At 50.1% G+C, this 25,065-nt stretch overlaps 1 protein-coding gene across 1 annotated transcript; it reads left to right on the forward strand.

Moving 5' to 3' along the window:
• The first annotated feature begins 19,002 nt into the window (after positions 1–19,002).
• Positions 19,003–23,916, forward strand: LOC135820057 (uncharacterized). The gene has a single exon (XM_065333362.1). It carries the CDS (start codon positions 19,003–19,005, stop codon positions 23,914–23,916), a length of 4,914 nt encoding a protein of 1,637 aa, XP_065189434.1.
• Positions 23,917–25,065: the final 1,149 nt, after the last annotated feature.

A 25,065-nucleotide genomic window follows, 5' to 3' on the forward strand; every position in this document is an offset into this window, starting at 1 on the left:
CACCAATAATCCAATATGCTTTTCTTTTGACAACTATAGCCACTTCCCCTTTTTAGACCTTATCTGGAAGGCCCATCCTTGCATATTCAAACAGCAGCCAAAGGGAGCTAGCTCTCTTGGTTATAGGCCTTGACAAATTATGCTAGCATAATTTTTCGCATAATTCCTACCAAAATCGAATAATCGCATAATTCGAGGCAAATTGCATACGAATCGCATAAAATTGGAATAATCCGCCTGTTCGCATCAAATTCCATACAGTTGTACATGTTCTACAAGTACAAGTAGATGCACCAGAGAGGCGTAGGTTTACTACTCCCTTGATAACATGTCCAGTCCACTACAATCAGTGACCAGGGTGACGGTCGTAGCTAGGTCGGACGGTGCGTTGACCCCGTTGAACTTTTGCTACTACAGCACAACGCCCTCTACAAAAAATTCCCCTGTTATCACTGGTTATTTTGCACAGAACCATCATACATGTATACATTAGCAGCATACGTGAGCATAATGCGGCGTAATATGATAACTTTTAGCATAAAAATAGCATAATTCTGCAATTTTTTCAGCAATGCGAAAAGCATAATTTCACGAAAATATTAGCATAATCTGTCAAGGACTACTTGGTTATGCTGGTAGAAGGACTGGGTCCGATCCACTGTCCGAGGGGATCCACAGGATTTCCTGTGGATATGAGATCCCCTCGTTTCAGGGGATTATGGCTCATAATCCCCTCAAACGAGGGGAGATATCCGTAGATCACCTGAAAAGGGTGGTCTATATACATGTACATGCAATTTGTGATGCTATGAAGTATGATATGCTGCATCGCACCCACCGTGACGTGCCAGAATCATAAAGATAATGATACCTCAAAGAAGTATGATACCAACAACAATTATTCAAAGAAGACAATGCGCTGATAAATTCACGAAAAGCCCGAAGTGCTTTCACAAAGGCACCCACAAACCCTTGTACACACACACACACACACACACACATACACATACACTTACACACACACACACTCACACACACACACATACACATACACACACACACATACACACACACACGCCACACACACTAGGCACTGGCGGATTATGCCGGCATAATTATTGGCATAATTTGGTGGTTGAAAATTTGGAGCGTAATTTGGCATCCTCTCGGAGGTAGGAGCAAACCTACACGATTATACCACAGTTCTAGTAGGTAGGCTATACAATTGTGTACAATGCACCTGATCAGTGCTGATGGTCTGCATGGTAAAGGGTTCGGAGGTCATGCAGATAGTGTTTTCAATGAAAAGCAGGGTAGAAATCATGGCAATACAGTATTGTATGCTCGAACTCGTCTTCTTCAAAGCTCTTTCTCACACTGATACAGTACATGTAGCAGAAGATGCGAGTGAATCAGCCTTCACCAGGTATCCCGTAGCGGACGAGATACATGTAGTGGCGGATAGTCCGCAAAACTCCGTGTACATGTAGTGGCGGGTAGTCCGCAAAACTCCGTGTACATGTACAATGTACATGTACATGTACATTACATTTGTACATTATGCATGTTACGAAGTCATGATCTCTGGTAGTCTGGAGTTTAGCAGCCATGATATGACTGCAGCGCAGGCTATGGATATTGCTCGAAATTGATGTATAGTTGATGTTCGGTCATGATGGAAGGAGAGGTGGAGCTACGGGAGAGTTGAGCTGACTATTCGCGGGGTGAGGGTGACCGTATCGGTTGGACAAGTAAGATGATTATGAAGACCGTGAGTTGAACATGATAATTTTCAAAGGTAACTCAAACTAATTTGGCAATGAAATAATATTTTTACTGAAGTACAAAAGAAATCAAGTGATGAATAGAAGAAGTAATGTTTTCTCTTATCCATGTTGATCTCTAACATGCATGGACACCTTGCAGCTTGGTTTGGGGATACTCATGTATTTTGTTGTACTTATGGCCACTTGCAACTTGCAAGTACGAAAAAGGCACAATATTTTCCGAACTTTGAGTCTCCATAAGTACAACAAAGTGAATATAATTATATCCCCGAGTGCCAAAGCATAATATGAGGATTTTGGGAGCATAATACGAGAATCCATGAAAGCATAATTCCATGATTTCGCGAGCATAATCCGCCGGAGCCTCCTAACACACACACACACTCCAACAAAAATGATAATGCACAGTGCACTGGTGTAAGATGTAGCACAAATACCAGCTAGTATCAGATGTCACCGCCTCCTTGCCCACATACATGTATCAACAGTGAGTAACTCAACGCACAGTAATATGTTCTAGCTGCGATGTTGAGTAACACTGAGCGAACTGTCACACTCACAGAAATTCCCAGCCAGGGTTGGTGTTAATTAGTTAATTAATTAATTAATCTGTGGTCCCACGTTCCTTTATCTCAATAGCTTCTCTCAACTTCCTGCTTGTCCTGTCAACTTCCCTGGCTAATACTGACACATCCGCGAAAACATTATCCCCCAGCGCCAGTCTCTTCTGAGCATGCTTGGTGCGCATGTGCTTACCCCAGGGCTTGTCGCGCCTATGGCGGCGCGCTTCTCCATTATGCTCCGTCAGTCTAGTTTCCAATGATCTCTCAGTCTCTCCGACGTAGTGTTCGCGGCACCACTTGCATCGCAAATGGTAGATCACATTCTTTTGCATACACACTCTCTCACCTCCAGACTTACAGGTCAAACACGGATCTAGTGGACGCCTCGTCTCCGGCCTTGAGTAATGTTGGGCTCTTTGATACATGTGGGTGGAGCCTGTGGAGAGCGACACAGTTGGCGACGAAGACTGCCAGAATGTTCGTAAACAACCCTCACCGGTAATTTATACTTCCGAATTACTTTATTTTTTTATTTTATATAAAAGAGAAAAGGACATATGGATACGAGTTAAGAGTAACTCTCCATCACTGTAACATGATACTATTATACAGTCAGAAAATGCAATAACAAGGCACAAAACTGACAGAGTACTGAAGCATTCGACGTCCTGACACCTAGCTTCAACACATCTCCGTAGCGCTAACCGACAGCCTTCCAACTTGGAAGGTTCAAGGTTATGGAAAGACCAAAGAGCTCAACATCCGAGTTTTTATTTTATTTTTATTTTATTTTTTGACAAAGAACACAAACCCGGCTCGAGACAAAAAAATAAGAACAAGAAAGATAACAGAGGTGCATGCAGGGAGAACGAAGAAACGACTAGAACACAGAAGTTGAGGGTTGACAGAACAAACAACTATTGAGTCAGGGCTGACCACTAGTATCCAATACGTGTGGATGTGGCGTTGTGGACTCCTCCGACCTAGCCATTGGCGGACTATGCTCGGCCAATCGTCAAATTATGCTTTTGATTATGCCACAATTATGCCAACAAATATGCTGAATTATGCTCGGTTCCACTATGTATTAACGCTGTACATAGAGGGTTTGAGAAACCACGCATACACACACGGCCATGCCCTAAGCATAATTTGTGTCTAAACCGAAAGATTATGCCGACCTTACACGTTGGAATCCGTATATTATGCCGGAGCGTAATGTTTTGACGAAATCCCAAGATTATGCCAAATATTATGCCGGCATAACCCGCCAAGGGCTATGACAAGGAGTCCGGGCTAACTGGGGTATTTAAAAAAACATCTGCAGGCTTTCTGACACTGTATTATGCCCCTAAGCCTAATTTTGTCTAAACCGAAAGATTATGCCGACCTTACACGTTGGAATCCGTATATTATGCCGGAGCATAATATTTTGACGAAATCCCAAGATTATGCCAAATATTATGTCGGCATAATCCGCCAAGGGCTACTCCGACCAAAGGTCTCGGTATCCTTGCACACAACGCGCACCGGGGGGGGGGGTAAAAAAAGAAAGAAAGAAGAAAGAGTTAGGCCATCAGGTAGTATGCTAGTCTGTGGTGTACACATCGACATCAGTCCTACAAGTTTGCTCCAGGAGGCACATGTACTTGTACACTGCTACTTTGAAGCGTTGCAGCGCTGCCTTGTATGGGGGAGCGTTCAGGATGGCAGAGGGTAGAGCATTCCATGTTGTGAGTAGGCCGAACGGGAAGAATCGGTGTAGGATGTCAGGACTTGTTGCGGGGAGGGGGGGAGGGGGGGGGGGTGACAACTGGAAGGCATGGGAGTGTTTCACTTGATGTTGGTGGCGGGTTCTGGGGTGGTCTGGGGTGGGCGGGCTCAGGGGCAGCAGGTGGTAGCATGTCTGTCAGCTGGGCCGGACAGGGCATGAAGTGCAGCTTGAACAGGTAGCACAGTCCCGAGACTTGCCGACGCATTGATAGGCTTGGAGAGCATGGTCCCAGCGCCAATGCTGCGCATACACCGTTGCTGGATGCGGTCAAGCTTCGCGAGGTTGGACCGGGCTGCACCTTGCCAGACTAGGGAGCATATTCCATGGTTGGGCGGATGAAGCTTTTGTATACGCTGAGGCGGCTTCGCTGACATTGTGATGGATCCGATCAGACTTGAACGGTAGTTGTAGAAACACACAGCGTGGATTTCCTCGACGTCGGCGGCGTGGCTTTCGGGCTGCCTCACGTGTCTCAGATATAATGTTATCGGGGTAATGATTAAGGCGTAATTGGCGTTGTATCTTGTTATCGCTCTCAGCACGCACCTGGGCATTGGACGACCACCGCTAGGCTCTCAAGAATTGTGATTCGGCTACTGCTATCTTTACATGGTGAGGGACTGCTGACGCGTAATCAACCAGCAGCCCACTGTTACAAGGCTTCTGAAAAAGCTTGCAGGACAACTCACCTGATTGCTGGATAGCGATGGTCACGTCCATATAGTCAATGTAGCCGTTGTCACAGCTCAGTTCGTAGGTGAATTTGATTCGGTCATGCGTGGAGTTGAACCGCTCTATGAGCTCCATAAGGCGCCGTCTACCATGTGTCCAGAGAACAATGATATCATCTACATGTATATACCGCTTATACATCAGGGGTGGAAATGGCGAATCCTGAAGAAGGCTCATTTCTACAGAGTGCATGAATAGTATTGCGAATGGGGGCGCCAGATTATTTCCCATTTCAACGCCCTCAAGTTGATGATGTATCTGCCGCCCAAATCGTAAATAGTTATTGCTAAGGACATTCCCAAATATACGCCCGGTTTTTGACCCTCTGCAAAGTATACGCCCGGGGCTTAGGAATTTTACGGTAGTTGACTGACCTGTGTTTATGTACAGTAAAACCTGTTACTAACGACCACCCCTTGCCCTTGGGGCCAGAGAAAACGGTCTTTAGTGGCAGGTGGTCTTTAGTTAGAGGTTTGCATCGCACAGCCATAATGTGAGACCGTCCATGCCTGGCGAAGTGGTCTGTAGTACCAGGCTGGTCGCTAGTCACGGTGGTCGTTAGTTACAGGTTTCACTGTACGGTGTATGACTGCATTCCAAGATTGTCAACTCCTATACACATTGTGTTCAACGGTCTCTGCTGGGATGACTGCTACACCATGGCTCAGTGGTTAAAGTCGTATGATCACGGGCCTCAAGCGCCTGTATCGGGTTTGAGTTCTGGTACCAGGTGACAGTCATTTTTTTCTTCTTCAGACATTACTTCCACTAACGCCGTAACGGATACATTGTATCCTTTAGTGGCACGTGTTCCAACTAGAATGGCGTGTAGAATCTCTGGTCTCACAGGGGAATCCTTGTGACGCAGAGCGTGCAACCAAAACCATCCGAAAAGCCAGTGTTCGACTCAATCTGTGGAACATACTGACAGACCAAAGGTACTGTTCCACTTTGTTGAGCATGCACGAGTTCGAATCTCTTTGGAGCACAACAGCCGGATGATCAGTGGGTCTTGTTTAATTTTGACAAGTTCGAGCGGGATGGCAACCGAATACAAAACCTAATGTACAGTGCAATGATGGTCTAAACCACTGCCTAGAAGTCGGCCAGTGAAATATCTGGATGGTTAGTTACCATAGTTACGTGTGTGTACAATTCAAGTCTTATCAAGAGGACCTGGTACTAGTAAGTCCTTATCAGATCGGTCTCCCTTAGCAACACGGTACTGACATTATCAGTTTGGCAATATCACGGTTGGTGACGTCAGAGAACTTGACTGGGTGTACGAAATCCGTGCTTGTGCAGTTGAAGTGTCGCAGCCAATGCTGCCTCTCCGGTATCGACCACAGGTACACGCCATTCAGCTCCACAACGTCATCGGCATTATCCGATAAAAGATGCGAGAATGTCGGTACGAATATCTCCATCTTGATATTCTTGATTCCTTCGATGCGCGTCAGGGTGGCAAGTTCGGACATGAAGCGTTTGGGAATGTAACCGAAATCCGCACCATTTGACTGCAGCCTCTCACCGCCGAATCTCCGCAGCTGACGCCGTCTGAAACGCTCCGGCAGACGCTCTCGCAAGTAACTGGAGAGGTTTGTGTAACCCGGGTGAGGTCCCATGAACGGTTGTGGCCAGTGCCAGCTGAGAGGTAGGTTATTCACGTCCTCTCCTCGCAGTCCAGTGTCAGACTTTCTTACCCACACCTTGGCCCGCCGCGATGCGTGGGCGGGCGAGAGCAACTTCCACGGATTGAAGAACACATCATCGCCCGCCCAAAGGTAACCGTCAAAGTCGGGATACTGTCGAGAGGCCTGTACGACAGTCTGTTGCTGTAGCCAGCCGCCCGTCTGATCCACGTTCTGCGTCACGTTGTACGTGTCGTTACGCGTCGGACCGTAGAACGCGATACTGCAGAAGGCCGGAGAGTAGAGCTGACGCAAGTACTGCACATTGCTTATAAACTGATTGCCATTGAAGATGATTACCAGTAAAGTGTGTGATTGGCACGCCCGCTGGCGAGGTGCATCATGCCTGTGAACAGTGGCTGAATGTGAGACGTGATCTCTACCATGTCCATGGCGCTTAGTCTTCAGTCGGGAGTGGGGTTTAGTTCTGGATTCATCAGGGTTGTGAACTAACGTTCCGGGATCCTTGACTCGAGTCTTCTGTTCTTGCGGTGCAGGCTGGACGTTAGTTCTGTCTGGATTGAAAATGCTGCGCAACAATCTCAGGTGACGATGGCTAGTCACGTGGTTTCCTACAACACTTTCTCGGCATAGGTAAATGCTGATGGTGAGACACACAACGAGAGAGGCGATGACGGTCAGGAAGGTGCGATTGGCTCCCAGCCCAGTCGAGCGCTGCAGCGTGCCGCCTGCTGTCGCCGCCGACGCGTCCATTGGCGGGTACGTCGACGTGACGTCAGTGTGGTCCTGTGCTACAGTCGAGCTGGTCAAAGCTAGAAAACGATCGTTAAAAGCAGGTGGTCGCTGAAAGCAGAGGTCGCTTAAACCAGGTTTTACTGTCCAGGAATCTTTGACAGAGATTGATCATAGGATTATAACCATAATCAGGTTATGCTAATAGCGAACAGTCACACAGCCGTCTGGCCTGCGTTCTAATGGGGAATATATTAATACCTGTACTTTGAATAACACTTAGATGAGCCTGCGTGATGTCAGCGTCGCTGCTAAATTGGCACCTCCCTAGTTTCAACGTGGCCTCTAATAGGAGAGATCAGCACAAGAGGATGTCCACAGCTCAGTAGTACCATCCATGACGAGGTTCAGACAGTCAGAAGTGCATTCTCCTTCACTGCGTCTTCTAGTGACTTGCTGGAGGAGGGGACTAGAACATAACGTCTGGATTGGACACAGAAAAGCTGTTTGTTTCCAGTTCCTGGTAGCCCTTCTTCTTATGCGAGCGATATCCCCGTCGCGTCCTTCGTCTGCTACTCTACACATGGCTACATGTTCACATATCTACACAGCTACACAGCTACACAGCTACACAGCTACACAGCTACACAGCCTTTGGCCTCCGTTGCACATGTAGTATTTGTGTTCACCTTTCTACGTGCCAGTCTAACATCACACGGCACCTGCGAGAAAGGACAGGCTCCGACGCTTTAACACATACACAGTGTCGTATCCATACGATTGGCACGTGCCTTTTAGGCCTCTACGGGACAAGTATGCCTTATTTAGGCTGTGTTTACATGAGAAATTTCAACCCGGGTCGAGTTCAGCCCGGGTTGAAAGTCTGTACGATAGACAAAAGAGGTGAGCGTTTACATGAAGACAGTTGACCCGGGTCAAATACTGATATGCCGCCAAAAGTCCACTTCTACAGTCCTGTATGGTCACGTGAATCCGTTCGCGCGAAATTTGCATCTGCAGTGCCGTTCAAACCTGGCGCGAGATACGCACAGAAGTACGTTTGTACGATTTTCTTGACCCGGGTTGATTTCAACCCTCCCCTTGGGGGGAGGGTTGAAATCAACCCGGGGCGAAATTTCAACCCGGGTCAAGCGCAATGCGTCATGTAAACGCGCAATTCATTTTATGCACATGGCGGGTTGAAATCTGACCCGGGTCGAACTCAACCCGGGTTGAAACGCCTCATGTAAACACCGCCTAAGGCTGCGTTTACATGAGAAATTTCAACCCGGGTCGAGTTCAGCCCGGGTTGAAAGTCTGTACGACAAACAAAAGAGGTGAGCGTTTACATGAAGACAGTTGACCCGGGTCAAATACTGATATGCCGCCAAAAGTCCACTTCTACAGTCCTGTATGGTCACGTGAATCCGTTCGCGCGAAATTTGCATCTGCACTCTGCAGTGCCGTTCAAACCTGGCGCGAGATACGCACAGAAGTACGTTTGTACGATTTTGTTGACCCGGGTTGATTTCAACCCTCCCCTTTGGGGGAGGGTTGAAATCAACCCGGGGCGAAATTTCAACCCGGGTCAAGCGCAATGCGTCATGTAAACGCGCCATTCACTTTGTGCACATGGCGGGTTGAAATCTGACCCGGGTCGAACTCAACCCGGGTTGAAACGCTTCATGTAAACACAGCCTTACAGTCCATTCATAAAAAGATGGGTCCTGGCTCTGGCGAGCTCCCGTATTTGGCGATTTTTCGTGATTTCATCGTACACAGTGCAGTGCTGCGAACTTTGAAATTTGAAAAAGGGTCCAAAAAGGGTGCCTGAACTGGGGTTCGAACCGCAGAATGCACTGTTGCAGGCGGGGTCAAACGGCCTGGATTTTGATGGTTTTTCCCAATTCAGTGCTTTTGGGGCAAAACCTGGCCGAAATCCTATTCTTGCTATGGCTTGCTTTTTGGACAAAAAAACTTCAGAAACATAATTGGAAGAGGATTCCATATGGGATTGCAGAAAAAAATTCTAAAAAAACTCAACGTTTGACCCATTTATATTTAATTATGGCCAAAAGCTAGAAGTTCATTTTTTTCTGAATGGACTGTAGTTGTTTTATTATTTATCTATCTCCCGTAAACGGGTTCATAATCGTCTTTATTTTATATCTTCACACAAGGCCTGAGGCCTCCCTTATTTGGTCTACGCTGTTATTTCCCCACATGGCTCCCGCTCTTTATGCAACAGTTCGTACACATATTTATTACGGTTTGATACGCTATTGCATGCGGGACCAGCAATCTCGTGGCCATGGACTTCCATGGCCGCAACTAGATACTATTGCGATGACTTTCCTTCTCTCTCTCTCTCTCTCTCTCTCTCTCTCTCTCTCTCTCTCTCTCTCTCTCGCAACTTCGTCTTTACGGCAAGTCACGACTTTCTTCCCTCTCGTTTGATAAGTATCGTTTGATATTGTAGTATCCCTGCCCGACCAATACGGAAGCAGTACGGAACTAATACGGAGCTTGCCTGATGTATATTTAGTGTATCTCCGTATGTAAGCGTACGTCGTCTGCTACATAAAAGCGGCTGGGCATTTCTGTTTTGATGAAGAGAAGATTAGATTAGATTGGATAGCAATGAAAGCTAACTCGAAGAATAAGGATTCAGCCTCTAGGTGAGCACCGGAGAGAAAGTCAGTTATTTTGCCGCTTCTTCTTTCACGAACGATTATATCTCAGGTGTGTACCTGAAAGTAGAATAAAAGTAATTATTGTTGATTTCACCGCGCCTACCACTCGGCTACCTATTACATTGGTGGCAGCGGTGTAGTTTTAAATAAAACAACGTGATTCGACCCCAGACCCCCATGGCTCAACCCGCTGCAGCTCCCTGCGACGAATCAAGGGAGGGTATTCCCCAAGACCAGCAGCGTTTGATTTTCGCCGGCACGCAGTCGGAAGCAGGAGCCCACTCTTCACTTTGGTACTTCGCCTCCGTGGTTTGATGCAGATTTTCGTCACACTCTTCCTGGCTAGACCATCACTCTTTACGTCGCGCAAAGTGATGCTATCGACAATGTGAAGACCACGATTCAAGACGAGGAGGGAGGTAATTTGTCTGACGCCGAGCTAGCCGCTCTGAGTGACCGGCTCAACCAAGATGAAGATAAAACCTGGCTTGCTCTCCGCCATAGCTCCAGCCGCCGCCGTGGTTACTAACGCTGATTCCAGGTATGGCATTTTCTTTCCTGTCTTCCTTCAGTCTCCCTGTTCTCTTCAGTCTTCCTTTATGCGACTGTGTGAATCCAGTTTAGTTTGGTAGGCGTCTGATCATGGTGAGCCACGGCTTACCCAGCTAACGTGGGACAATGTGTGTGACAACACCCCTTATAGTTATAGTGTATTCAGTTCGGTTTTTGAACTCCGATGTTCCTGGCGGGTTGTGCCAGCGTTGTGCAGCAAGAGTGCTGTGGATTTTCAGGTCCTATTTGGAGGACAGTTCTTTCCCCTTTTGACCCCGTGAGATCGTGTGAACCTGGTGTGCTTCTACTTTATGATTTGTTATCAGTTCATTTCTTCTGTCTACTCTAAACGTTATCATTTCCGATATAATTTGCCATCTTCCGGTTGACGCTGTGTTCGTAACTCCTCACTAATTTTTTGAAAATCACGAGGGCGTGATTATCTGTAGGAAGGGAGGGTGTAGTATCCCTGCCCGACCAATACGGAAGCAGTACGGAACTAATACGGAGCTTGCCTGATGTATATTTAGTGTATCTCCGTATGTAAGCGTACGTCGTCTGCTACATAAAAGCGGCTGCGCATTTCTGTTTTGATGAAGAGAAGATTAGATTAGATTGGATAGCAATGAAAGCTAACTCGAAGAATAAGGATTCAGCCTCTAGGTGAGCACCGGAGAGAAAGTCAGTTATTTTGCCGCTTCTTCTTTCACGAACGATTATATCTCAGGTGTGTACCTGAAAGTAGAATAAAAGTAAATATTGTTGATTTCACCGCGCCTACCACTCGGCTACCTATTACAATATTATGTCTGACCGCAAGATGTGAGTCTCGATGTGAAAGTATAGGCGTGTGTGTGTGTGTGTGTGTGTGTGTGTATGTGTGTGTATATGTGTGTAAGTATGTGAATGCGGGTGCTGTACATGTGAGGGCATGGCGCGGCGAGTGAGTGTGTGTCTAGGTGTGGCGTGACCCGAACATGTCTAAATGTGTCTGATGTGCGAGTGTATGTGGTGTCGGTATGTCTAATAATGTAATTGTAGTTACGGCCACCACTGCACGGCCTGTAATGGGATAGTTGGAGATTAGTCATGTTGGTGCCGCGGCTCCGGGGCCTAACTCCGGGCCGCCGGACTACGACATTTGGCGCAGTGAACAGGATCCGACACCTTGTGTGCTGTCAACGAGAGAGACATTGATGATTATGACATTGTGATGCCCCGGTCGTTCGAATGGACGGGCAGTATGGATTTTCCGCTGCCCAATCCGCGAATGACCGGACTTTTACGAGATCTCAAGGATATCAAGAAGAAGGTATGGTTGTTCTTGGGCTGTTTCTCTTGATCGTAAGTCTGACGACAATTCCACGTGGCGTCGTAAATCCATTATTTTGGTTTGTGTCACTTGGTATGGACATTCGCATTCTGGAAACAGATGTGGAGCGCCGCCAAGTCAAGGGTTTGATCATGGCGTTAATGGAGAATTTGACTTGTATGACGAAGCCGGCACAGTGGCAGTTTTCCTGCTGTCCTTGTGGTTTGTGTTTTTTTGTGGTTTTGTGTTTGTGACCTTATGCCAGTTACTGTAAGACATGTATATATAACGAGGAAGCAAATCTAACGTTTTAACGGATGACATTTCTTCGTTATAATAAGATCCGTTGAGGCCGTACTGCTTCATATATGCTGTGTGTGGATATGGCAGAATACTGCAAGATCGTTAACATATCTTCTCGTTAACCTATGAATTTTGGACAATCGTTAAATTTGCGACTCGTTATAATAACATGTCTTACAGTATGGTTCAGCAGGTGCTGTGAAAAAGAGTTGCTGTTGCCTCCTGCGCTGTCTCAGCAGCTGCTCATGCTCGTGCAGCTATTGTAGCTGAAGCCATTGATGTAGGGTTTCTACCGCCCCATCGGTGGGAGTGGAATCGATGCCCCTACAGTGCGGTCCTCGCTGGTCCCCTGACCTTGCCGAACATGTGAGTGACCGTGCGGACATGTTGGTGCCTGGAGCGGTGAAGGGATGTCCAGTGGACGCTCTGATTGATACAGGATCCGCCGCTACGTTGTTGTCAGAGGATTTTGCCGACCGCCTACCTAAGGAGCTGGAAAAGGAAACCTCTGACCAAGGCCCGAAGTTGATTGGCGCCAACGGACAACCACTGGAAGCCGTGGCATCAACAATTGTTCAGTTGGAACTCGGAGATGCAACCTGTTGGCAGCGGGTAAGAATTGTTAAGGGGTTGCCACGTGATTGTATTGTTGGCCGGGACGTATTATCCCATATTCCTTGCACAATTTCTTCGGGACAAGGGCGAATGTTCTTCTCTACCTCCCCCGCCTCAATCAGTACTGTGGGTTCGGATTATGGAGTGTTGAAACTGAAATCTAAAGTGACGATCCCGAGCAAGCATGAGATGATCGTTCCGGCCAAACTTAAACGATACGGTCACGCAGTAAAACCAGTACACGTAGCATTAGTGGAGGGTCTCCCTGGTCTGTCAGACTCGCATGACATCAATATAGCGTGTTCACTAGTTTCCTTGCCTGCCGGGGAGTTTGGAGTGAGAGTCCTTAACAATTCAGACCGTGAAGTGAAATTGTCACGAAAACTTGAGATAGCCAAAGTGTGTGAGATTGAACAGGTATGTGACGAATCTTCTGTTTGGGAAGATCAATTGCCATGCTCGTCGGGTTGGGAAGAGCATCCGCCAGACAAACCACTTTGGGACACATTGAATGTTGAAGACACCGATCTCAGTGACACGGAAATTCTGAAAGCTAAGGACCTCATCTCCAAATACCGCTCTGTGTTTGCTATGAGTAGTTGAGTTAGTATGAGTTAGGCAGGACCACGGTACTGGAACACCGAATTGACACCAAGCAAGCGGCTCCAATTCGCCAGCCGGTGCGCCGCCTACCGCACGCTAAAAGAGAGGAGGCAAGGGAACTGGTGGACAAAATGATAGATCAGGGGGTAGTTGAACCCTCCACCAGCCCCTGGGCTTCACCCGTGGTATTAGTCACTAAGAAGGATGGGAGTATTCGCTTTTGTGTGGATTACCGCCGCATAAATAGTGTGACTGTGAAGGATCCGTATCCTCTCCCAAGAATCGATGACACCTTGGATTCCTTGGGAGGGGCTGCGTATTTTTCAACTCTGGATTTGTGCTCGGGTTATCATCAGATGCCTATGGCCCCAAGGGATAGGGAGAAGACCGCCTTTGCGACCCCAGATGGACACTTTGAGTTCAATGTACTACCATTCGGGGTGTGTAATGGGCCTAGTTCCTTTCAGCGCATGATGTCCGTAGTGTTAAGTGGCCTTCAATGGCAGATTTGTTTAATTTACATTGACGACATCATTGTATTTGGAAGCACGTTCGAGGCGCATTTGCTCCGATTGCAGTTGGTCTTTGACCGCCTCTTGAAGGCAGATTTACGGTTGAAGCCCAGTAAGTGTTTCTTGTTCCGCACCAGTGTTGAGTTCCTGGGCCACATTGTTACCCGGGAGGGGGTTAGGACCGATCCGGGTAAGATCGAGAAAGTCAGAAACTGGCCTACCCCTGAAGCAGTTGGTGAAGTGCGTGGTTTTTTTTGGGATTCTGTGGGTATTATAGGCGGTTTGCCCAAGATTTTGCCACCATTGCCCGCCCCTTGTACAGCCTGACGAAAACTGGCCAAGTGTTTTTGTGGACTCCTGACTGTGAATCCGCTTTCCTGAATCTGAAGACAGTGTTGACAACCGCCCCAGTACTAGCTTACCCCAGGTTTGGACAAGATGCATCACCATTTCTGGTAGACGTAGATGCTAGTGGACTAGGGTTAGGAGCAGTACTGTCTCAGGTTCAGGAAGGTCTGGAACGGCCGATAGCGTATGCTAGTCGACTTCTGGCCGATACAGAAACACGGTACGCATCCACGAAAAAGGAATTGTTGGGTTTGGTATGGGCTGTGCGACATTTTCGTTGCTACCTGCTTGGTAAACAATTTGTGATTCGTACTGATCATCGTTCTCTAGAACACTTGGCTAACTTCAAAAATCCACCGGCGATTGTGGCTCGCTGGCTGGAATTTTTGTCTGAATTTGAGTTCACCATATTGTACAGGGCAGGTCGATTGCACGCTAACGCTGATGCATTGTCACGCCGCCCTGACGCTTCGACGACGCTGTTCGTAGGGGCCGTGAACAACGACGTTGGCAAAATCATGAAATGCTGGTTCATCATGAGGGGGTGTTGTGCCGTCGTTGGGAGGACCCTTGCCCCGGTAAGCCGTCTATCTTGCAAGTTGTTGTTCCCCGGCATTTACGTTCATTGGTTTTGCAAGAGTATCATGACCAGGGGGGACATACGGGTTCTACACGCCTGCAGAAGAAACTGACGCAACAATTTCACTGGGTAGGCATGAAGAAAGATGTCTTGGATTGGGTTGCAAGTTGTTCTTCCTGTAGCCAGTTGAAGCGTCCCGTTGGCAGAGGGTCTGGCGCTCCAATGCAGTCTTCCTGGACGGGGTATCCTTTTGAGCGAGTAGCAATGGATTTGATCCCCAATTTGCCGGAGACAGCGGAAGGGAACCGCCATATTTTGGTTGTAGTTGACTATTTCACTAAATGGGTGGAAGCTTTTCCGCTTTCGAGAATGGATGCTTCCACTATTGCTTTGGTGTTTGTTAATGAGTTTGTGTCACGTTTTAGTGCTCCTGATCGGTTGCATACCGATCAGGGCAAAAACTTTGATGGCTCTCTGTTTTGCAGTGTTTGCTTTCTGCTTGGCATAGATAAGACCAGGACAACTGCGTACCATCCACAGAGTGACGGTCTGGTTGAGAGATTCAACCAGACGCTTGAGCGTGGCCTGGCGCACTATGTCTGCCGGAATCATCGAGATTGGGACATCAAGTTGCCAGCCTTCTTGATGGGATACCGCTCGACGCCGCAGACTAGTACCGGCTACAGTCCAAGCTATCTGCTCTTTGGTCGGGAGCTATGCCTACCTCAAGACTTGGCATTTGGATTACCGCCAGGAGCAGCATCCGCAGTAGCGTCCCAGCCGGAATTCGTGAGTGCTCTCCGCCGACGCCTGGAGGACGCTCATGCGCAGGTTCGGGAGCACTTGGGCAACGTGCACCGCTATCAAGCGCATATCCGTGATCGTAACGCTAAGGCCGTGACGTTTGCAGCTGGTGATGCAGTGTGGCTTCTGGTGCCGGCCATTCCGACGGGTACAACCGCCAAGTTTTCTAGACTGTGGCACGGACCGTACCTAGTCGAGGAGAAGCTCTCCGCCGTCACCTACCGCATCAAGCACCACGGCACGTCGGCTGATAGTGCACGTCAACCGGCTGAAAAGTTGTCATCATCGACCGAGTCGGCTGCAGGAGGTTCGCGAACAAGATGAGTCGGACCCACCGCAGCCCATGGCATCCACCTTGACTCCGTCCTACCAGCCTGATGCCACTGATGCCGCCGCCCGAGACGAGGAGGACACCGCTCGGGTATTCGACAGTGCTCCGCCAGTTGGCGTGATGGAAAGGCGAACCCCGCGTTCCCGCCATCCACCTCAGCTGTTTGGGAGTCCCGTCTGGCACGAGTAAGGATTTCAGTGGTATTGACTGGATTGGTTGTGGCCAATATTACAGCTAGTCTTTGAACAGCTTTTGATCGGAACTCAAATTGTGACCTGCACTCGTTTAGTTAAATTGTTAGCCATAATCTTAGTTTAATTTATTACGTTACTTATAACACGAGGACGTGTTCTTTTCCGTGTAAGCGGGGGGATATGTCGTATCCATACGATTGGCACGTGCCTTTTAGGCCTCTACGGGACAAGTATGCCTTATTTAGTTGTTTTATTATTTATCTATCTCCCGTAAACGGGTTCATAATCGTCTTTATTTTATATCTTCACACAAGGCCTGAGGCCTCCCTTATTTGGTCTACGCTGTTATTTCCCCACATGGCTCCCGCTCTTTATGCAACAGTTCGTACACATATTTATTACGGTTTGATACGCTATTGCATGCGGGACCAGCAATCTCGTGGCCATGGACTTCCATGGCCGCAACTAGATACTATTGCGATGACTTTCCTTCTCTCTCTCTCTCTCTCTCTCTCTCTCTCTCGCAACTTCGTCTTTACGGCAAGTCACGACTTTCTTCCCTCTCGTTTGATAAGTATCGTTTGATATTATGTCTGACCGCAAGATGTGAGTCTCGATGTGAAAGTATAGGCGTGTGTGTGTGTGTGTATATGTGTGTAAGTATGTGAATGCGGGTGCTGTACATGTGAGGGCATGGCGCGGCGAGTGAGTGTGTGTCTAGGTGTGGTGTGACCCGAACATGTCTAAATATGTCTGATGTGCGAGTGTATGTGGTGTCGGTATGTCTAATAATGTAATTGTAGTAAGGGCCGATTCCCACTACGGTACCGTGAGTGCCGTGCCGTCGATTTGGGTAGGTCACGTGTGCCCCACGGTACGAGCTTGAAGCTGAGAGTGATTTACACCTGCGCACAGTCATTCCGTGCATTCCGTCGGCAGGCCGGATCACCATTTTTTTTAATCAATTTCTGACTTTGGTCCTGAGGGAAAATAGCGGGGGCCGGGGAGATGACTGGAGAAAGCTCAAGAATCAACCAATCGAAAAGCCAAAAGCCAAGAAAAAACTTCGTACCACAAATACAAAAGAAAGAAAAACTTCCTTTCAGGGAGTAGTAAAATACCTACTACTCACTGCATTCGACCTCGCGGAATACCACGGCATGCCATTTCCACCCCCCAGAGGCCGTCGGCACCGGAATGTCCACGGCGCGGTACGGCGGGAGCCACGGAATGAACTCGCGCCAAAACTGCCCCTCACGTGAGCAAATCACCATGGGTACTCACGGCACGGCACTCACGGTACCGTAGTGGGAATCGGCCCTTACGGCCACCACTGCACGGCCTGTAATGGGATAGTTGTAGATTAGTCATGTTGGTGCCGCGGCTCCGGGCCGCCGGACTACGACAACAGCACCTGAGCAATCCCATTCTACATGTATCTGCCCTCAATACAGTCACGCACTACGTACAGTACTGCGGGGCAGGGCAATGCTTCCCTGGCGCTATCGCCAGTGGAGTGGAGTGCTCCATTATGTGGTCATCATTGTATTACAATGGTCTGGTTTGTTCATGCATTCATGATGGGCACGTTATTGCACTATTTTAGGTTAATACTCTATGGAACTGGCGGACGGCGCCTGTTTCTTCATACCACACTACTTGGACGCGGAAATGATTTGTAGTGCATGTAGGCACAGCTTATCTACGGAGGTACGTACATGTAGCTCAGCTTCAATGGAATGATCATAGCGCCACACGTGTAGATGATGTACACTTCCCTATCCCACAGTGATGCTCTCCCACGGCCTGCCGGTTCTGGTGCTGCTGCAGTAGTGGTGGTTGAACGTGCACACCACGTATGTGCCATTACACCTGTGCCAAAGTGCCAACGGCCTCTCCTGACCCATTTCAACTCCATAGTAGGAATGATAATGGTCGTTTGGCCAAAGCAATAACAACAGGAACAGCAAGGTGGAGCGTTAGCGGCAATACTAATAGAGGAATGCGATGATGCTAATCGGCCAGAGCACAAATACTCTAACATCTACAGTTGGTGCTCACTCAGTGTGTGCTCACTCAGTGTGTGCTCACTCAGTGTGTTGCGGATCCGATCAGGAAAGGGCTCTCATTCTCTCACCTCTCTTCTCACTCACGGCTTCTGTTGGAACGTTCTCCATTTGTTAGTGTTTGTCTTTGTCTACCCATATATTACTCAGTACGTCGTAATTTGACACCGCTTGAATATTCTTACCTTGCGCATTTCACCGTTTGCAACGTGGCTCCTCTGCCTCAGTTTCCGTTCTATTTCTCTGACAGGGGCAGCAACCACCCGTCTGGTGGGTGCCAGCATCTCCCGGCAGTCGCGTTGGAACTCTACAATATGTATTGTTCTTCGATGATTAGGAATCTGCCTTTCTAGCTCTTCGCCATCCGAACTATTATTTATTTGTGCTGTTTCTTGCAGCACTCGCTTTTGACCTTTTTGCATATGTCCGCGTGTGCACTGATGACATGCATTATTTTCGGTCACGTGTCTCGCTTCGCGCTTGCAGCTTGTCATTCAAAATGCTGGAAGTTGAAACTGCGCTCGCACTCGTCAGATTTCTTTGCTTGCTGTTTTCTTTGCCAGTCGAGCGTGGGGACGCTACGGTGTCATCCTCCTTGGCTGTGCGCCCGGTACGGGGCCGGGTACGTGCGTCCCCAGCTCTCCGTTCTTGGTTCTTTTTTCTCCTTTGATTTTGATGCTTCAATGGAGTTTTGGTAGTTGTTGTTTGTTCGAAGACATGTGTTTCTAAACTGTTTGTGACGAGGGATCTCGCTCGACCCGTGTGTTAGTCTGACGACCTGGGACACGTGCACGTGCACGACATTTTTGGCGACCACGCCAGGATTGTCAGCATCAGAAAGTCGAGCGAATGGATAGACTCGAAGCATCATTTATCGCCAACGGAAAGGCGTACGGCCTAGAGGGACCGGAACTCCGTGATTATGTCGAAAAGCGTCTGGAGGACGCTAAAGAGAGAGATAGCAGGGCAGAAGCCAGGGGTGTTGGCAAGGAGGATGAAACGCTGAAAACCAAGCTGACCGAGCTGACGGCGAAAATACAGGAGTTGGAAACGAATCGTGGGGAGACAGAATTCCGGGATCGTTTAAGCGAGACCCGCTCGGCCTCACGACCAAAGCCCATCAAAATTCCCAAGTACGACGACAAGCAAACTATTATAAATTATCTGGAATTGTACGAGGACGTCGCCACCCAGAACCAGTACGACGACGATGAGTGGCTGATACGGCTGCGCGTGGCTCTCGCCGGCTCAAAGTATGAGCGCAGTTGTCGCGGCTGCCGGAGCTACACCGACGCCAAGCGGGAAATCCTGAAGTCATACGGACTGACCGCCGAGAAGGCGTGGCGGCAGCTGATGGCCCTGAGCCAGAACGTGGAAGAGAGTTTCCATCAATACGTTGTCCGCGTGTCCCGCGCAGTAGTGTTGTGGTCCATGCGCACCGTGCGAGACGGGACCGACGACGAGGCAGAAACAGCTTCCTTAGACAGCAGTATCGTCGAGCACCTGGATAAGTTCCAGGAAGCCCTGGTCAAGCAGGTAACCTTGGAAACCAGTGGCGTGGAACTGAAAGCGTTCTTGCTGGAACGGCGCTGCTTTGAGGTTGCCCTCGAAGAGTTTCAAAAGACTGGCTCATCGTACCAAGATGCACACGGAGTGAAATCGAAGAAGCAGGAGCGGCCCAAGCCAGCTGACATGCCGGACTACCACAGCACGCAGAGTTTCGGCATCGCCATGACTGAGGCGGAGGAGCACCTGAGCCAGCTGCCAGCCACGGAGCGGAGGTCGTTCTGCCACGCGCAGAACTTGTGTCTCAACTGTCTGAAGCCAGGTCACTGGGTAAAGATTTGTCGGGCGCGGCCACGGTGCACCCAGTGCAACGGCAAGCACCACACTCTGCTGCACGTCGCGAACCCGCCCGGAAACGGCATCAAGACATATAGCTGTGCTACGTCATCGGCAGTCCACCTCATGACTGGGGTGGCTGAGGTGCGCGGGCTAAAGAGGGCCAAGGTGCGTGTTTTCATTGACCCCGGCTCACAGGGCTCGTTCATCTCGTCGGCCCTGGCCACAGCAATTAGGCCGAAGCACGTGGGATGCGACCAGGTCACCGTGACAGCGTTCGGCACGGAGCCTGCAGTTCAGCAGCTGGAGCGTGTGGAACTGACGCTGACCGGCGCAAGCAAGCCAATCCCGATCTTGGCATGGAAGAAGGACGATATGAACATGTCTCTCCCAACAGTTACGACTGAGGTCGTCAACCAGTGGCAAGAACGAGGTGTGAAGCTGAGTGATCAGCCTATGGACGGAACGCCCAGCGATGTCCACCTGCTCATTGGCGCCGATTTCAGTAATGACATTCTGCTGGAAAAGACAGTGCACAATGGTGACGTGGCATGGAAAACCGAGATCGGGTGGGTCCTGCTAGGCCCAGACCGTCGTCCTGCACCACCCAGCTCAGTAGTGGTGTCCTGTATCGATACGAAAATCGAACGGCTCTGGCAGATGGAGCAGCCGCCCAGTGCGCCTACACGCGGACCAGAGTTTCCGGTCGAAAGAATTGGCACTCAGTACCAAGTCGGCCTGCTGTGGCGGTCTGACAAGCGCCCTGCGGAAAACCTCAGTCAAGCAGTGGCCGCAGCTAGTAGCCTGCTCAAGCGTCTCAAAGGCAACGGGAAGCGACAGCTCTATGATGACGTACTACTCCGCGAATACGGCGAGTTGGGTGCAATCGAGAGGGAGCCTAATCCCAACGAACCAGGCTACTACATGCCACATCGAGCAGTGTTCAGAGAGAATGCTGCTACAACCAAGACACGCGTAGTGTTCAACGCGTCGGCGTCAATGCGTGGCAAAGACTCACTGAACAACCTGCTCGATCCAGGACCGTCACTCCTGCCAGATCTGGTCGGGCTGCTGCTCAGGTTCCGCGAGTATCGCTTTGCTGTCCAAGCCGACATCAGGAAAGCCTTTTTTATGATCGGTATCCGGGAGGAGGACAGACCATACCTGCGATTTGTGTGGCCTAAGGATAGCGGTGACGAGATGTGTATCTGGCGGCTTACCAAGTTGCCATTCGGCGCCAACTGCTCGCCCTTCATTCTCAACGCAGTACTGCTGCACCATCTGGACGGCCTGATAGAAAACGCTACCTCAGAAGCGGAACGTACCGTGCTAGCGCTGCTACGTGACAGCTTTTATGTCGACGACACAGTGGTCAGCGTGCCGGACCTCGGCCAAGCGGAACAGTTTAAGGAGCTCAGTGTTGCCGCTATGCAGAGCGCGGGCATGGAGCTCAGGAAGTGGCGAGGCAATGGCATAGCTAGCGACCCCGAAGCGGGCGAGAAGGTGCTAGGTGTCCCATGGCAATCCGAGGATGATGTCCTAGGAATAGCCTCTATTGGTGACCATGACGATAGCAGCAACTCACAGTGGTCTCGGCGTCATCTGCTTCACTGTGTGGCGTCAGTGTACGATCCAATGGGCTTGGCAGCACCTGCAGTGCTGCCGGGCAAGATCCTGCTCCAGACGAGCTGGAAGCTGGGCGGGACATGGGACCAGCCGCTCCCCAGTGACGTCGCAGCGAAGTGTACCCAATGGTGGGGAGGGCTGTCCAACCTGCCCGCAGTAAAAGTGCGCCGCTGGAGCGGATGTAAGCCCGACTCCAACGTATCACTTCACGTCTTCGCAGACGCCTCGGAGAAGGGGTACGGATGCGGCATTTACCTGGTGACAGACAACACGTCGTGCCTGCTCTTCGGAAAGAGCAAGGTAGTGCCTCCAGCTGCACCCACACTCGCACGCCTCGAACTCCAAGCAGTGTGTCTGGCGTCGCGATACATCAAGTTCGTCGTGGATGCCCTGCGCGTGCCGGTGGATGGCATCTATGGCTGGACGGATAGCATGACTACACTGCAATGGATAACGAGTCCCCCGTACCGGTGGAAAACATACGTCGCTAACCGCGTGACGGCTGTGCAACTTACCGCCAAGGAACTGGGCGTCACCTGGAACCACTGCCCCGGCAAGATGAACCCGGCAGATCTTGTCTCCCGCGGCACGACGGTAGATGGCCTCACTAGCAGCGAGTGGCTGCATGGTCCACAGTGGATCATAAACCCAGCAGCATGGCCAGCAGCGCAGACCTGGGAACCAACCAACAAGCCCACCCCCGAGCAACGCGTCAACGCCGAGCAACGCGTCAACGCCGTGTCCATCGAGCCGACAGTCAAGTGGTGGGAACGCCTCTCGAAGTGGTCAAGAGTCGAGGGTGTGATCACCCGCATCCTGCAATGGAGACATACTTCCAAGTCGCGGGCGGAGCTCAAACTCCTCGCAGAAGCAGCGTTGTATCGAGTCGTCCAGCGAGACCTGTTCTCTGACGAGATCGCTGCTATCCGAGATAACAAGCCAGTGCCAGCCAGCTCCAAGATCAGTCAACTAATGCCGTTTATTGACGAGAAAGGAGTGCTCAGAGCAGGTGGTCGGCTGGAGCTCAGCGAGCTGCCATACGAAACTAAGCATCCTGTCATCCTCGGACAACATCATGTGACAACGCTACTCATGGAACTCGCGCACGTGCAACAGATGCACAGTGGTGTGGAGAACGTGTTGGCCTCGCTCCGACAAGATGTGTGGGTACTGGGTGCGCGCCGAGCATTGCGTAGCATCACCCAACGCTGTGTGGTGTGTAAACGCTACAAGTCTGCTGCAGCCACAGAAATCAGTCCTCCACTACCACCCGACCGAGTTGTACACAAGAAGCCATTTGGTCTGACAGGGATCGACTACGCCGGTCCGATAGTGATTCGGGACACCGATCAAGTCCGCAAGATATGGATAGCCCTGTTTGTCTGCGGCACAACCCGAGCTGTGCATCTCGAGACCGTGGACAGTCTGTCTACCGAGGCTTTCCTGCTGGCCTACCGCCGGTTCGTTGCTCGCCGAGGCACTCCGCTTCGCATACGGTCCGATAATGCAACAACATTCAAGGCAGCAGCATCGAAGATCAGCGTTGTCTGGCTGTTCAACCCACCAGCGGCGCCGTGGCATGGTGGCTTCTTCGAGCGTCTAGTCGGAGCAGTGAAGTCCCCCCTCCGGAAAGTATTGGGCAAGGCATTTCTTGGTCCACGTGAGCTCGACACTGTTCTAGTGGAAGTGGAAGCGGTGGTCAACCGCCGCCCACTCACTCATGTGGCAGACATCGCAGACGAGCTACCCCTGACGCCAGCTATGATGATCAGTGGAGTGTGGGGTCCTGATGGAGTCAAAGATGGTGACGCTTCGCTCACAGCCGAGCAGATGAATTCTCGCCAGCGCTATGTGAACACGATCTGCAAGCACCTCCATAACAGATGGAATCAAGAGTATCTGACGGCACTGATCGCGTATCATCAGGCTAATTCGTCGAGTGTGGCAGCGGGAGACGTGGTGCTGCTAGTGGACGACACTCGTAAGCGGCAGTCCTGGCGCCTCGCACGAGTCGAAGAAGTATTCCCAGGAAAGGACGGCGCAGTCAGAGTAGTGCGGGTCAAAGTTGGTCAGGCATCCTTGCTGCGCCCGGTTCAGCGATTGGTACCTCTGGAGGTGACGCCGTCGCAGGAACCAACGAATGCTGCAGCCCAAGATGTATCGGGAGAGCAACCCGAGTCTGCCCCTGAGATGCCTGAAACGAGGGTCACGTGTCCGCAGGAGCAACCGCTCCCGGCCGTGCGCACCACTCGACGCGGCCGCGCTGTCCACCCTCCAGCTCGCCTTAATCTGTAATCTCTGTTAAGAGCCCTTTGGTGGGGAGTAATGTTGCGGATCCGATCAGGAAAGGGCTCTCATTCTCTCACCTCTCTTCTCACTCACGGCTTCTGTTGGAACGTTCTCCATTTGTTAGTGTTTGTCTTTGTCTACCCATATATTACTCAGTACGTCGTAATTTGACACCGCTTGAATATTCTTACCTTGCGCATTTCACCGTTTGCAACGTGGCTCCTCTGCCTCAGTTTCCGTTCTATTTCTCTGACAGGGGCAGCAACCACCCGTCTGGTGGGTGCCAGCATCTCCCGGCAGTCGCGTTGGAACTCTACAATATGTATTGTTCTTCGATGATTAGGAATCTGCCTTTCTAGCTCTTCGCCATCCGAACTATTATTTATTTGTGCTGTTTCTTGCAGCACTCGCTTTTGACCTTTTTGCATATGTCCGCGTGTGCACTGATGACATGCATTATTTTCGGTCACGTGTCTCGCTTCGCGCTTGCAGCTTGTCATTCAAAATGCTGGAAGTTGAAACTGCGCTCGCACTCGTCAGATTTCTTTGCTTGCTGTTTTCTTTGCCAGTCGAGCGTGGGGACGCTACGGTGTCATCCTCCTTGGCTGTGCGCCCGGTATGGGGCCGGGTACGTGCGTCCCCAGCTCTCCGTTCTTGGTTCTTTTTTCTCCTTTGATTTTGATGCTTCAATGGAGTTTTGGTAGTTGTTGTTTGTTCGAAGACATGTGTTTCTAAACTGTTTGTGACGAGGGATCTCGCTCGACCCGTGTGTTAGTCTGACGACCTGGGACACGTGCACGTGCACGACACAGTGTGTGCTCACTCAGTGTGTGCTCACTCAGTGTGTGCTCCCTCAGTGTGTGCTCACTCAGTGTGTGCTCACTCAGTGTGTGCTCACTCAGTGTGTGCTCACTCAGTGTGTGCTCACTCAGTGTGTGCTCACTCAGTGTGTGCTCCCTCAGTGTGTGCTCGCTCAGTCACGGGCTGAGTGACTCAGTGTGTGCTCACTCAGTGTGTGCTCACTCAGTGTGTGCTCACTCAGTGTGTGCTCACTCAGTGTGTGCTCACTCAGTGTGTGCTCACTCAGTGTGTGCTCACTCAGTCATAATAGAGCGGGAAGGCACTAAATGCACTCACCTACCCTGGTCTGATCCT

This window comes from Sycon ciliatum, chromosome 6, assembly GCF_964019385.1.
Source record: "Sycon ciliatum chromosome 6, ocSycCili1.1, whole genome shotgun sequence".
NCBI classification, from domain to species: Eukaryota; Metazoa; Porifera; class Calcarea; order Leucosolenida; family Sycettidae; genus Sycon; species Sycon ciliatum.

What these genes read in the sequence shown, in the direction of transcription:
- LOC135820057 (XM_065333362.1), top strand. Translation starts at nt 19,003, where the DNA reads ATGGATAGACTCGAAGCATCATTTATCGCCAACGGAAAGGCGTACGGC.